This window comes from Styela clava, chromosome 10, assembly GCF_964204865.1.
Source record: "Styela clava chromosome 10, kaStyClav1.hap1.2, whole genome shotgun sequence".
Classification (NCBI taxonomy): domain Eukaryota; kingdom Metazoa; phylum Chordata; class Ascidiacea; order Stolidobranchia; family Styelidae; genus Styela; species Styela clava.
The window spans coordinates 2352039-2367677 of NC_135259.1; the positions used below are offsets into that span (position 1 = coordinate 2352039).

General features: G+C 34.3%; 1 protein-coding gene across 3 annotated transcripts; it reads left to right on the forward strand.

Moving 5' to 3' along the window:
* Positions 1–3817: 3817 nt before the first annotated feature.
* LOC120338149 (uncharacterized) lies at positions 3818–9462 on the forward strand. 3 transcript variants are annotated; one of them, XM_078117414.1, is made up of 4 exons: positions 3818–3843; positions 6620–6718; positions 7537–7662; positions 7926–9462. In XM_078117414.1, exons 1-4 carry the CDS (start codon positions 3819–3821, stop codon positions 8357–8359), a joined length of 684 nt encoding a protein of 227 aa, XP_077973540.1. In that variant the 5' UTR covers position 3818; the 3' UTR covers positions 8360–9462. The 3 variants fall into 3 exon arrangements, with proteins under 3 accessions (XP_077973540.1, XP_077973541.1, XP_039262020.2); XM_078117415.1 differs by lacking the exon at positions 3818–3843 and adding an exon at positions 3906–4017; XM_039406086.2 differs by lacking the exon at positions 3818–3843 and adding an exon at positions 6396–6476.
* The last annotated feature ends 6177 nt before the right edge of the window (positions 9463–15639 follow it).

Here is a 15639-nt window from a genome sequence, read left to right on the forward strand (position 1 = left end):
GATGCTGAAATACCAGCTGCACACACATAAATTTACATACATTTTATTGGTAAAGTTGGTCAGTGGTGCTCCCCTGCAGGATGCGTCTAAATCAGCTCCTGCTAATTTTAGATCCGTTATATCTATTAAAGTAAAATCATGCAATGAAATAAAGTCACAACTTTCTAAAAAATTTCCGACAATCTAAAGGACATGAGACGTAAGTCAATAAACCTATACTCTGTGCTATTCAACTCAATTCCATGGCGTACGTCGACTGAAAATGTCAAGATTTCACCGCTCGGTGACAAAATAGACCAGAACACTGGGCCAATAACAATACCAGAATTGGGTAATAGTTTTAAAAGTAGGAGTTAATAATTCACCACCTAAGATTTCACAACAATACCTGTGGCGAGATTTTTTTGCCACGCTCAATAAATCCGTTTGTTTTTCTTTTGAGTGCTTGTGACATGACACGCGAATTGATATTTTACCTCACAGTGCTGTTTCAGCAGCAATTTGAACATTTACCAATTCCGTGCTGAACCCCTTGTCGATTCAATGGATAGGTCGTTCCGTTCGTTTATATTTGTTAATTTTATTAGATAATGTCTAATCATTGGCGTAAATACGTAAAATGGCGCCCATGGCAAAGTTTGAAAATGCGCCCCCTTGATGGTTTATAATGGCAATTTATAATGACTATTATTGAATTGAGATATTTGTACGTTATTATTTGAGTAAAAATACGAGTTTCAGTTATTCCCAATTTGAAATTATTGGACACGTCAATGTACATAACAATCGTTTTGCATTTTAGGCTGGCACTCCTCTTCTTCTTGTTGTTTTTAAAAAATCGCGTTTCTCTTTATTCACTGGACAAATGGCTTTGAAATTTTCAATGGAGAAAGATTGATTTTTTTCGTCAGGAGGCTATTACTTTTATTTATTTATTTCAAAAATTCCTGTGAACTTTGAAAGATTCGATTTTTATTGGGTCAGAATAAAATAGCGCCACTTTGTTTAGAATCTGAAATGCAGCACTATGCTCGATGTGCAGAATACGTGAAATCCAAGTGGTGGTAAACTCTGGACATGCACAAAATGATCTTCGCAGTTGACAGCTTCGAGCATATTATCAATATTGACGTTCAATACTCCGATCTTTATGTAATGGGAAATAACCGGTGCTTTTATTTCTTCTAAATGTTGACTGTTACCTTTCTAATATCATTCGCAGAGGAATTGTCAAACCAGATAGTAGATGGGATAAGAGCTACATAATAGAAGACATTAATCAATTATGGAAAAGTACCAATTGAACCAAAATTCATTGTTCTGTCGTTCCTATAACGTTGTTATATAGGGAACAAGGCATTTATGGCACAGAAACATGTTTGTGCCCATTCAGACATACTTTAAAGAAACAAAAGTAATAAAATGTAAGTCGCGATCACCAGCATCAGTTTCTAATAAACCTCTATAATATTGAGGAAGAGTACTAAGTTTATGGGCTACGATTGACCTTAATTGTTCGACAGTGTTTTGTACATTTGGTATGCTCAGAGATTGCATATCTTGTAGAATAGATATGAAAGCGCAGTTGCCATCTCCAGCTTTCTTTATCGAATGTAAATTGTTTATTCGACATACTTGTAAAGCCATAACATACCACCTGGAATATTGAAGAATGCTTTACGAAGTCTGTCAGTACAATCCCACGAAGCAGTTAGTTATTGGTAATAAATCACGAACCGTATGGCCGATAACCGGATACTGGGACGAGTTGGTTTGGTAAAATTCTCAGTTTTACAGTCTTTCTTGCCAGTCGGTTCAGTAGAAGTGGTGTCATTGTCAGATTTTCTTTTTTAAGTCATTGCATTTTGGTAAGCCATGGCTTTACCAAAAGCTTTATAAGTTTTTAAGCATTCATCATATCGATGTCCTCTGCAAGGACAAATCATTATCTCGCAATGCTGCGATTCCTCAACACTTCATTACGACTGCCTCAAGGCTTTCGTATACTAGCTTGGTTTTGGCCAAAAACGTATGTAAGTATAAGTAATCTTATATTACTGGGTCAGAAATTGCCATAATTTAACAATGAAGAACCTGTGTTGGAATATCATGAAATTAAAGATAAAAAAAAAGTCACGAACAAATGAGTCATCTACATTCTACATATAGAACTGCTTGTAATATTCTCCATTTCTTCCCTCTTTTTAATTTTCTAGCTTAATTTAACGAGTCAATGACATGTTGACATTAATTTTAATAAATGATGTTTTTGTAATAATTCTTTCTGAGCACTGAAAGCCAATATTCCGATTTTTTAAAAAAACGTTCTTTAACTCTGCATGCATGTTCCCCTTCTTTCACCGACGTATAATGATGTTAGCATAATATCGCTGTACCCCAAAGATCAAACATAACATTAAAACATGTCAATTTCATGAGTGCAGATTTTCATTGCGATATTCTAAGAAATCTGAAAGCAGATGTGCGTGTGATGATTTTAACACAGAAATAAACGAGCTACACTAAGCTTTCATTGACTTAAACGTCAACCTAAAAATCAAAACGTCATGTTATTCAAGGACGCACAGTATACGTCAACAGGGTCAAATGTTAATGCGTAGCTTGATTTTGGAACTAAAAAAAAAAACTATAAAAGTATAATAATAACTCATTGATCCGAAATGAAGATATGTGAAAACTCAAATATGAACACGCGATTGTGTGGTGCAAAGAAGAGATTGCATGTAAAGCGTCTGGTAGAATTTTCTCTCAAGCACTGTCGGGCATCAGTTTGATAGGTTTCCATATCCCGTTCGAGTGATAAGGTGTTGTATTTCTAGTCGTTATGCCTTTTTTTGTAAAATACTGTCTTAGTCGATTAGCCAAAATGCAAGATCCCCTGTCGCTGTGAACGTACTCCGGTAAACCGACCAAAGAAAATAATGATGTGAGACATTCTTTTATCTACTATCTATTATACTTGATTACTATCACAAGTAAATATCGCCGATTCCCCGCGACGGGGTTTACAAAATCAATCTTAATTCTCTCCCACGGCCGAGTATCTTTGACCAAGTGATGACTCCCATCTTATATATAAAATTCTTTAGGCACATTGCCGATAATTAGTGCATTCCTCCTTCCAGAAAAAAGTGAAGAATTAGACCGTATATAAAGGTTCAACCACTTCATTGATATTTAAAGAATAAGGCAAACGAATGATGAAAACCGCAAAATATTCATCATTTACCGGCTAATCCAACCATCGTATATTGCAGAATAGAGAATGGTACAGACAACCGACGTAATTAAATGACGATAAATCTTCCCAGTGGAAATCCTGTGCTCAAAAATTGTTGATAAAACATCTTATCTCAAGTCACTTTGGCCATGTACGGTCACAACAATTTAAAACACTTGTATCTCTGAATTAGAACATTCCAAGTAGAATAGTGAATGACTCACGAAGTAACCAGTTAAAGAGGTGGTTTATATATATCACGTAACATGTACAAAAGAAAAACAGGAATAAAAGCCAAGACTACGATATTTTATTAAAAATTGCATGCAGTAGATCTCACATGAAGAAGAAAGTTATATATTTCGGTTGGTGTAAAGTAGATGTAAATATGAAATATTAACCAACGCTTTTTTATTTTTCACTCGGGCATTATCCATAATTCGCATATCCATTATTTATCATTTATTTCAACAGCGGCGCCAGGCGTGACAAATTGATCGCATGACTGCAGATAATGAAAAGTACTTCGCAATTGTTTCACCATCATTGCGAGCGCGAAAATAAAAATCACAAGACTATGAGCGAGGAACGTTACCCTCCAGGTAAACAAATTATTGGTAAATGACTTCAAAATTGTGTCAAACTATCTTCAAACTATCAATAACTCGTGCTTTACTAAAAAAATATCAGTATTCAAAACTATCAATAATACATTATATACAGTGTATGAGGTTGATCTGGAAATATAGATTTGGTCATATGCAGAGAATTTGGAGGTAAAATGCAGTTGACTGAATGACTAATTTTTCACAAAACTTTGTTACAGATTTTACAAACACATTGTTCGCTAACTGTTTCCTGATGGCATTAGAAAATCAAATGATAATAGTAATATATAAAGAGGATGTGCCGAATATTGCTAGTGATAACGTGAGAGGGTTACTACAGGAATTGAAAGGTGATGGGCGATTTTTATGGGCGATGACGTCATCAAAATTAAGAATTGAGCGAAGGTTGCGCGTTCGCAATTTTATGCTTTCGTGTCCATATATATGGTGGCCCATCGTTGTCACGTGTAAAATTAAAAAAAAAAAATGAAAAAATAAAATGAAAAAGCGAAAATAAAAAAATAGTTGTGAAAAAACATAAAAATAATTGAAAAAAAATAAATAAAAAAAGATTGAAATAAAAAAAAAATTTGAAAAATAAAACAAAAAAATTAAAAAAAAATTGAAATTAAAAAAAAAAAAAAAAAAAAAAAAAAATTGAAAAAAAATTGGATAAAAAGAAAATAAAAAGGTTGACAACGATGGTCCGCCTCGTGGCCCATCGTTGTCACGCGTTTTTATTTTTGGAAAATTTGATGCTGCTTGGGACCAACGTTGTCAGGCTTAATCCTACACGCACAAATGTGTTTCCTGGGTTCCTAACTCACTACTGATTTTCATGAGCAATATCCAATAAATTCAACATGAAAATGTTCTATAAATTCTCCATGCTACAAGTTCAACCACAAGCAATATATTTATAATAATGATAAGAGAATATAGAATTGGATACGAAAATTTGTTTTTACGTGTAGAAGGTAATTTAATTGGAAAATGCTGCTTAACTGCTCAGACACTCGTGCGATGCCGGTACGCACTACGGTACCGTCTTATCGTACCGGTACCCATGCAATCACTCGTGAAAGAATGGGAGATACAGATAGTCTCTTAGAATATAGTCTACTGAAACACTCTCTGCGCCTGCCCCATACCGTACAGCCGTAACGTACCGATCCAGACAAATGATAAATCGCCCGTGCTCAACCATTTATTTCAATCCATACCTCGACTCACTATATTCTACTAGGATCGAGGTATGGATTGAAATAAATGGTTGAGCACGGGCGATTTATCATTTGTCTGGATCGGTACGTTACGGCTGTACGGTATGGGGCAGGCACAGAGAGTGTTTCAGTAGTCTATATTCTACGAGACTATCCGTATCTCCCATTCTTTCATGAGTGATTGTATGGCTACCGGTACGGTCAGACGCAAGGCGACTATAACCGACTACCGGTATTTGGTAAGACGGTACGGTACCGGCATTGCGAGTGTCCAGACAACTGAGTAGTTAAGCAGCATTCTCCAATTAAATTACCTTATACACGTAAAAACAAATTTTCCGAATTTTCGTATTCAATTCTATATTGTCTTATCATTATTATAAATATATTACTTCTTGTTGAACTTGTAGCATGGAGAATTTATAGAACATTTTCATATTGAATATTGCTCAAGGAAATCAGTAGTGAGTTTGAAACCCAGGGAACACATTTGTGCGCGTAGGATTATGCCTGACAACGTTGGTCCCAAGCAGAAGCAAATTTTCTAAAAATAAAAACGCGTGACAACGATGGGCCACGAGGCGGATCATCGTTGTCAACCTTTTTATTTTCTTTTTATTTAATTTTTTTTTTAATTTTTTTTTTTTTTTTTTTCAATTTTTTATTTTTTGTTTTTTTTTATTTTTTATTTATTTATTTATTTTTTTTATTTTTATTTTTTTTTCAATTTTTTTTTTAATTATTTTTATGTTTTTTTACAACAATTTTTTTATTTTCGGTTTTTTATTTTATTTTTTATTTTTATTTTCAATTTTACGCGTGACAACGATGGGCCACCATACATATATTTGAGCACCGCTCTCTCGTTTTTTCAACATATTACATTGGGCGAGAATAAACATTCTAGACGTGTCGATTTCCGAAACACGCATTTCCCAGACGCTAAAAGAAAACAGACGCACCGGATGAGCGAACGGGAACAGGAACATATTGTAAACAAAATGTTTGTAAAACCGATGATTTCATTTTCAATCTTTAACAAGCTACTCTAGTCTAGAGTATTTGTTCATTTTTATTTAAATATGAATTGAGCATGGTATTTGTATAAATGACGAGATTTACCAACTTCCCCAGCGTGTTAATGTATCTCGGTTTATAGTAATTTAAAATTGATAGGATACTCTGGTTGGTATAGCTGCTCTTTTTTCCTATAATTTATCAACTTACATTGCAACGTACTTCCTCACATTGTATTAAAATGATTTGATTGCAATTGTATCACCGTATTTTATCGAGTACGTGTATGGTATCTGTGTTATTACTGTAAAAAAATGCTGGAAAAAATAGTTCTGATTTTGTTGATATTTGGATTTCAAGTTCTTGAAGGCTTGACTGGTGCTCCAGGTATTGAGTATTGATAATATTGCTATTACCCAATTGTTCGAAAAATTGTTGATAAATACGACGCATTCTTTATTGAAGTGGTAAATTCTAAAAATGCATTTAACAATATAAATGCAATGAGAAATTTACGTCCATATTTTTAGAACCTGACGATGACACATCCCAACAACAAGAAATCTTTGGTAATTGGGTAATCATGATTGACGACGTGATCAATAGAATATACAACGTTACTCCAGCAGGTATGAATCGCATATATCGACATATATAAACACTCAACTATCAGTGGCGGTTGCGCGAAACTAACAACCTTTCCTTGCCCTATGCCTCTGTGCTAGTGGATCCGTATGCGTCTATCGCAATAATACTGTAACAGGAATAAAAATGACTGTTCTATTTAATTCTAAAAACTTGCTGCACATCAACATAACAAGTAACAATAAAAAAGTAGAGTAAACAATTTGACACCGTTATCCAGGAACTCCGACAACAATGTTCATAAAATTTATGTTGGGGCCAAGGCTACAATGTTAAATAACTGTTGGTCAAGCATAATTACCATAAGATGAAGTAGAGATCACGTATAAAGCTTATAATAGTATGTAACGCTCAAATCAGTTTGTGAATATGTTATATATCGGAGAGTGATTTTTATATTGTTTCGAATTCTTGAAGGACTTTCGTTGATATTCTACCGATTTATGTATAATTTGGACATTATATATCAATATAAACTTAATCTCTCATTCATCTCTATCTTAACTAATAACGTGATATCTACGATAAACAATAATTTGAATTATACGATTTATTCAAACCCTCATATGGACCGTCTCCCCGCTTAGTCCGCCATCATAATCAATCACGTGGTTCTTTAAGGTTGGCTCCATTCAGGTTATCTTTTAGACTTATCTCTTCCATAATTTGAGAAACACTTACCGATGATCGTATAATATACATATATATCACTTTTGTCGCATTACATGCAATTTATGCACAAAATTTCTCAGGCGCTTCTACAAAAATACTCATACTACATTAAATACAATTATATTTCTAGATTTTTTTATTGCAATACACATTGTTTCAATTTTTGGAGATCCTTGGAAAGGCAGACCCTGGACGATGATCGATGATATTCGCATCAGAAATTTGCTCAATGCCATGCAACAACTTCAAAAAGAGTGTAAATATTAATTTTCCTGGTTATATTCATTTTATGGCAAATTATATCCCAAAGAAATATTTTTAAATTGACTGTCACGTCCCCAACATCACGATTCCAACTATCTCTATACTTGTAAAATATTTTACGCTTTCATCAGTTTTCCTGTCAATTGCTGGATTCCAAATTTAGCCTGGGGATTGATATTTTATTAGATCATGCGTTTCTAACCTAAATTCAGTTCAACGATATTTATCAAAATATTCAATTTCCTTGATTTTCAGCAAATGCTTTTCAAAATCCGGATATGTTTGACGTTTTAAAATTGAGTCGTTCATTATTTTGTCGCCATTATCTGTGCAGAGTTGGGCATTGTAGTTTTTTGCCCTTACAAGAAGATAATAACGACTATCGCACTGCTGTGGGTCAGCTGCAAACCTATTGGTCAAGAGATAATCACAACTTCGGTGAAGAAAGCGTCATGGAGTGGTTTAACAGTATGGATTTTGGCACGAGTGGCAATGAAGTAAAAAACGAAGTAGTGCCGTTTTGGAACGACTATTTCTACAGAATGATTCTATTGAAAGATGAGTTTGAAGAGTTACAAGAACACCCAGAAAAATTTCCAGGGATTGTAGACAGTATGCTGCAATGTATATGCGAAAATGATTTTACTGGAATCTTTTGCGACCAATGCCCTTCAGACAAGCGTATATGATATGTTATTGTTCAGTAATCTTTAAATAATTTTTAAAAAATATTAAACTTAATTTTGAATCTATTATTTTTCGTTACATCATAACTTCACGTTTCCTTACATAATGCACTCATGTTGCAATTGCATGAGACAATACTTTTAACAACGGTAAACATTTTGCAGCTGGGGAGCAGCGAGCATGATACTTGTGGCATATAATTTCCTTTAAAAATTAGGCTTATTCCTGAAATCGTATTTCCAAAACCAATGAGATTATAGAATTCAAGAAATTTAGACCTCATCGTGTTTATTTGGAGTGAAGTAATGCTGGAATAAATAGTAGATGAATCGCGTATCGTGGAATTTATATACCAGTACATCCAGTTTATTGAGTCAAAAAAGCATTTGAAACGTTGTTCAATGAATTATCAAATTTACAACATATTAAAAGTCGCAGTAGCACTCAAGTATGAAAGCTTGCCGTTGGTAAAGCGGACGACTACAATTATATTGCTCTCCCACATAAAGCTTATGTTTGGGATCTCTAATTCGCCTAACATGTAATTAGTAAAATACCTTGGTGTTTTGTAAACATTCATTGACATGCTAAGTTGTGCTTTGTCATGATACATAAATGTAATAAGATCCTTTTAGCAAATCCAGTACAATCTCCTAATCAAGAAATCGTTGTCCATCTTGATCATTTGAATTGTGTATATGTCTCATCTCGTATTTCCCAAATGTGACCGAGTTTCTACAAGCAAGTCGTAAGATCCGTTACGGCATTCCAACTTGGTATAATATATATTTGAAAATGTTGATCGTTTCATACATTACAAAAAAGCTCTGGAAAACGTAAACATTGATATCTCGATACCCATAAAGCCAAAGTCGGGATTAAATCAGGCTCGACGTAACATTTACTTGTGTGATGTAGAAATTCGAAGATCTTGAACCTGCAAATAGTCACTTACAGGGCATCAACTCAAAATCTGTCGCACATATTCCCCATGAACATAACACGACCAACATACATCCAATATACGTAAACCTTTTAACCAATATGATGGCTATATATTGGTAAATCATATTGTGTCTAAAGCACGTGGTTGATAACGAATGTGACTGAATGATATCAAGCCGATAAAAATATTATAATATATATATTAGATTTACAGTTAAATTGAAGAAGAATATTTAGCCCACATTAGGTTGTAATAGTGAATTTATCACAACATGATTTAATAACTGCCAAGGCAGCAATTTAAAAATACTATTTTAATTCATTTTATTCACTACTAACGACCTTCTATGTTGAAAAGTTTACGATGTGATATTTCGAAACGCAAAAATTACTGAAGAAGTGTTCTGACGCTGGCATCATGAAAAATGAAGTACTAACTGGCATATAATTCTTATGACAAGTGGAATAGCGCTATACTGTGTAGGAAATCGAAATTGACCCTAGCCTATATTTGTCATTTCTAATATGAACTCCATGATAAACAAGCTTGATCAAACTTGTTACAGACTTTTTATACAAAAAGTATGAAATCAAGAGGAATCCCTTCGATACCAAATAAAATGAAATGAGATATTAGCCATGTCGTGTCCATCTTGTTATTGCGCGATCTTACACGAGACTATACGCATTTCTTTCTTTTGCGAACTGTGACCTCGTGATGTAATCACGCGCTCTGACGCTTCACGCGTGTCGCATTACTGTATACAGTGGAGTTAACACTCGAAAATGATTCGGAAATATATCATGTCTACAAATACAAAATAAGTTGTATAAACAAAGCATAGAGTGACGAGAGAATAATGATGTATCTTCTTCTTACTCTATCGGTATGTGCACTGCCTGTTTTGCAAATAATAATAAAATCACAGCCCATACAAACTCACCCCATATTTCAATGCCAATCCAAGAACTAGACGTGTCCTGTTCTATTTTTAAATAACTGCTCACAAAGTCACTTTCCAACGAGCACGTGTGTAGTGTTGTCACGCAAGTGTTTCCACAGATATGTTTTGTACTACGTGCTTTTTTTCTCGGGACTTTTGAAACTTTTGTAACACGAATTTATATATAAACGACTTTGGAACATTTAGTAAATTGTGGCGACGTTTTGCATCGTCTTGGAAATATTAGAATATAAAGTTGAGGCAGGTAATACTGAACGGTTTTGACAAAAATTGTGATTTATAATGCAAATAAATAATACTACAACAAGAAAATAAGAATAAATTGTAAGATTCCGTTCGCTTTCCAGAAAAATAGCAATTGCAGAGGTATCAATTAGAGCTGGTTTATTATTTATTCATAGTTTATTGTGTTTGATTGCGTAAAATTGATCTATGAACGACACGGTCTAGTTATATAATAAAACCTACAAAAGTAGTTATAGGGCCGTAGCGGTTTTAACTAGGACAAGTTTTTACTTATCGATCTTAAGATCGGTAAGTATGTTGATAGATATTTGTCTGTTTGTTTATTTGTTTGTCTGTTAGATACACGCGATATCTCACGAAAGCGAGGTTGAATATGCTTGCATGTGCATTCATCATATCTCGGATCAGGAGCCTATTGATTTTGGATGAATTATGTCGTATAATTAGCGAGTTATTAATTAATTAGTGATGAAGAGATCTGGATTTTTACAAAGCGATCAGGTTCGGGGTTGCAGAATTCCTCACCAAAATATCGCTAGGCTGTGTTTGAATAGCCGTCGCAACCCGGGTTAGTGCCGTTGTATTTGACACAAAATATAGGATTGGTAAATAGGCTATTGGCTGGAAACTAATCAAACAATCCAGTTCGGATTTGCAGAATTCTTCATAAAAGTATTTCCTCGAGTAGTATTTCGACGACGACATGGGGATTTGGCTATTGTTTCCTACATTTTTGATATTGTCTGAAAACTATTCAAAACAATCCAGTTCGAGTTTGCATAATTTTTCGAATCGAAACCGCATTTTCTGTTTTGGGGGATCCCCCAACTTTCGATCGATAAGTCTTCGGTCTCTGACCGATATTATCGTTTATTTATTAATCGGTTATTGTGCTCGCGTTAAAATTGATCCATAAACAACACGGTTCAATTATATAAACGAGAATATCGGTTGGAAACCGAAGACTTATCGATCGATAGTTAGGGGATCCCCCAAAACAGAAACTGCAGTTTCGATTCATCCGCTCTTGTAACTTGCGCACTGCGCATCGCACACACACACTCGGCGGGTTTCAAAATTCTCTCGCTTTACAAAAATCTAGATCACTATATCAATAATTGATTGATAACTCGCTAATTATACGACATAATTCGCCCAAAATCAATAGGCTTCTGGTCCGAGATAAGATGAATGCACATGCAAAATCTGGAGCAGATTCAATCTCGCTTCCGTGAGATATCGCGTGCATCTAACAGACACACAGACACACACACAGACAGACAGACAGACAGACATACAGACAAATACCTATCAATATCCTTTCCGATCTTAAGATCGATAAGTAAAAACTTACGGAGGTATTTTTGAGGGCCGTTGTTATGAATATTTTTTATGAGACAACCTGTTTTGTTAGCTTTTTCATACTCTAATTCGAACTTTCTTTGCGTTGAATACTGTATATTTGTTTTATAAAGTATGTATTTAGTATTTAATGTATAAGAAAAAGATAATAATCAGAGGTCTGGTTCATTGATTTAGCAATTCGTGGGCATTCGTTTTTACAAAGATCATAGAAATCTGAATCGTCTTTTTAAATCTAAGTTTAATTCCAAGCCCGAAGATTTCATAATGCTTAGGTTATCTTTTACCTTTAATTCATTCTTTCAATCATATGACTGGAAGCCGTTTAATAAAAGGCATTATGCTATCTCATACAAATTTGACTAGAAAAATCATCTGTCATTATTAAATCGTAGATCGTAGATTACTGTTACAAATCGTGTTATGTGTCACTAAAGTTACGTCACGTCATAAGCTTTTAAATATTTATTAAGTGACGTTAAACGTTATTATATAGTCATCAAAATTCAGTTATTCATTGCCACTGCGTAGGGCATACTAATACCAATTATTTACGTCAAAGATTACGGTCTTGTAGGTCTGCATGTATTGGAATTTATATCAAAGTTCGTTTCAACACGTCATCAAAATATATTCTAGTCCAAACGAATTAGTTTCATCAATAAATGAAAACTTGTAATAAAACTGTTGCCAATGATATGTACAGTATTTCTCATAATAGAACAATAAAGCTTAAATTGCATTTTACTGAATAAGAATATTAAATTCATGTACTGAATAATTGTCGAATCTTCCTAATATAAAAAGCTAAAGCGCTGCTGTGAGATTAAAACGAGGTCTTTAGGTAGGTACTTCTGCAGTAAAATGTGAGATTCTGAACTATAATATATTCCTATTTTTTATAAGTAAATAGCGAGACTAAATTACGCGAATGACTTTGAATTGAACTTTGGATTTCGCTGCCGGCTGTTTTAGGTAAAATATAGTAAATGCGTGTAACTATTATATATATCTGTGAAAAATAAATGTGCTTATGTGATAAACCAAATGTGCACCTTGTCATAGTCGAGTCGTCACTTACGTTCAAATTAGTAATTCACAAAACAGTGAAATGTCAGTGTTATTTGTAGTTAACATTTTCTAGGTTAATAAAAGTTATTGATTACAAATAGAAAGTCTACAAAATTAATCGTGTATTATAAGTATAGTTAGATTAACTATTTATAACCAGAACTGAATGAGAAGAAGAACTAATTAAACTACTATAAGTAGAATCAGATACAAAAAATATTTAGGTTGTATTCAGCACTCGGTATCTAGATAGGGATAGTTTTAGCATGCATGGCACAAGTTTGTATACATTTTATCAGAGGCAAATCCGAGCAAAATAAGAGCATTTCCTCCACATTTGAAAATGTCTACCGAACATATTCCACCAGGTTATCCATGGCATAAAAGTACTTCATAAAACTAATTTGATTTGTGAATCATTCAATGGAAATTTTCGTCTCAGCAAATGTGCGCATGAGATTTCGAAAAAAAAACCTTCATTGATATAAAAACAACTGATTTATCCAACAGCCATGTGGACGCTCGTTGTTTAAATATTTGTTTCCGACTCCCTGCGATAATATCATCTTCATTTTATTTACTTTTGTTGTGAATGAAACTAGTAAATCTATTTTTATAGTCGAGAAACCGAGAAAGTACTCGAGAATCGACGATATTTTTTATTTCTGATGAATATAATGAATACTTTTATGAGTTTATAAATTCATCGATGTGAATTCACGTCATAACAACACTCTAAAACAGTTTGTCAACACCAAGATCTTACCATGTGTCTGTAGACTCTGGACCAATTCTGAGTAAACTAAACAGTAGTCGAGTACGCTGACTAAGAACACTGATCGGATTAAAAAATAAAATCCCCCACAGATATACCAATGCAGTTTATCATGAGATTAAATATTTGAAACTCTAACAGCATGTATGCTTGTATTGTGTGATTTCGTGTTTCCTTTGTAGATTGAAAAATCAGATTGTTAGCCTCGAGAAATTACGCATACTTTTCTAACAGTAGAAACATATGGGGTCGTCCAGATAAGTGTATACGAATTCCACATAGACATGATCAACCATTGATGGTAAAACCCTGTTCTCGATTATCACAGATACTTGAGAACCAAAAATAGTCTATATTAGTTCAACACGACACCGCTCACCAGTCTCGTGTTTGGTGAAAGATCTAAAATTTGGGACTTCACACAATATGAAACTGTTTCAACCAAAAACGTACCTCGTAATTTATAATTGTAAATTTATCTGGTGTCTTAGTCTTCAAATTGTTTCAAATTGAATGATTATGATCAGGGGCGGATTAAGCCCCTTTGGTGCCCTAGGCACTGAAGACTTTGGTGCCCCCTCATGTGTAATTTAAATATAAAAACAATAAACCACATAAGTGTATTATCCATTAAAAATTTTCACAACCAACAGTAAATAAAACAACTTTTACGATCATTTTTAGGTTTTTTAACTGTTATATATAGCCGATATATGTATCGTCCGTTTACTGCCGATATGATATATCGGTAAACACGCAATATCGGGCCAATATATCAGTTGAGCTCCTGAGGGAGTGTGACAATAAAGATTCATGCCTTCAGTCTCAACGTGAAGTCAAGTCACAACTGTAGTTTGCAATTTTACCGGTACCTAGTAGTCTACCTCAGGGTGGTTCAAAGTTGCTATAGGTTGAAGGACCGCAAAAACTTTTGAGGAGGTCTCGCGGGCCGCAAGTCGGAGAAACCCAAAAGTGATTGAAACATCGCGAGTTTAAATACTTTAAATTTAATAATAAACAACGAGAGTTTACCGTTCTAATCAGACTATTATTATGTTGCATGGGTGGCGTTCTTTTAAAGAAGATATATAAAGCCTTCAGTTATTTTAAAGTTAATTTCCGAGAATTACGGTTGTATTTTGCGCATCTCGCGTTTAATGTCGCTTCAAATTATATTCTTTCGTGACAGATATCACTTGAAATCAAACCAGACACTGTGTTATGGGCAAGGAAACGTTTCCGCCGTGTTTTCCTTATGTCACCTTTCTTGCGACACTCATTTTATTACGAATTGTGATATTGGGTAATTTAAAAACTTGCAGCGTGAGCAAGCATAGTGCCATCGTCAAATACCAACCAAGTCCGTCTAAGTTGGTATTTCGGGACCTAGCTAAAAAAAAACTGGATTGCGTGGCGTTAAGTCGGCTCTGCGTTTCGTCACTACTGTCACATGGCCGACGCTTGAAAACAGAGGAGTGTTTTTACTAAAATAAAGGCACAAAGCGTTAGAAAAAGGGTTTGAATCTCGGGATCCCAACCCCAGTTGGAATAGCTAAAAAATGTTCCTCCATTAGATACAAACATACGATAAAATTGTTCGGTGAGCCGCACGGAATGTATCTGCATGACAGGGTTTGGACCACCCTGATCTATTTTATCAAAAAACTGTTCACTGACCACTAGATCGATAAAATGCGATCGTTGAATCGCCACAAAGTGTAAATAGTTCATTGGTCCAATTGTTGGAGAGAAAAGAAATTTTTTTAAAACGAAAATGCAGCAGCAAGGAGAATACTAGAAAGAAAAAACAACAACGATTTATGAAAATGACTCATAGGCCCATTTCGTGTCCAAAAAAAAGTTTCAGTGTTTATTTTTAATAAAGAAGGTTAATATGATACTTGAAGACAAAAAATAA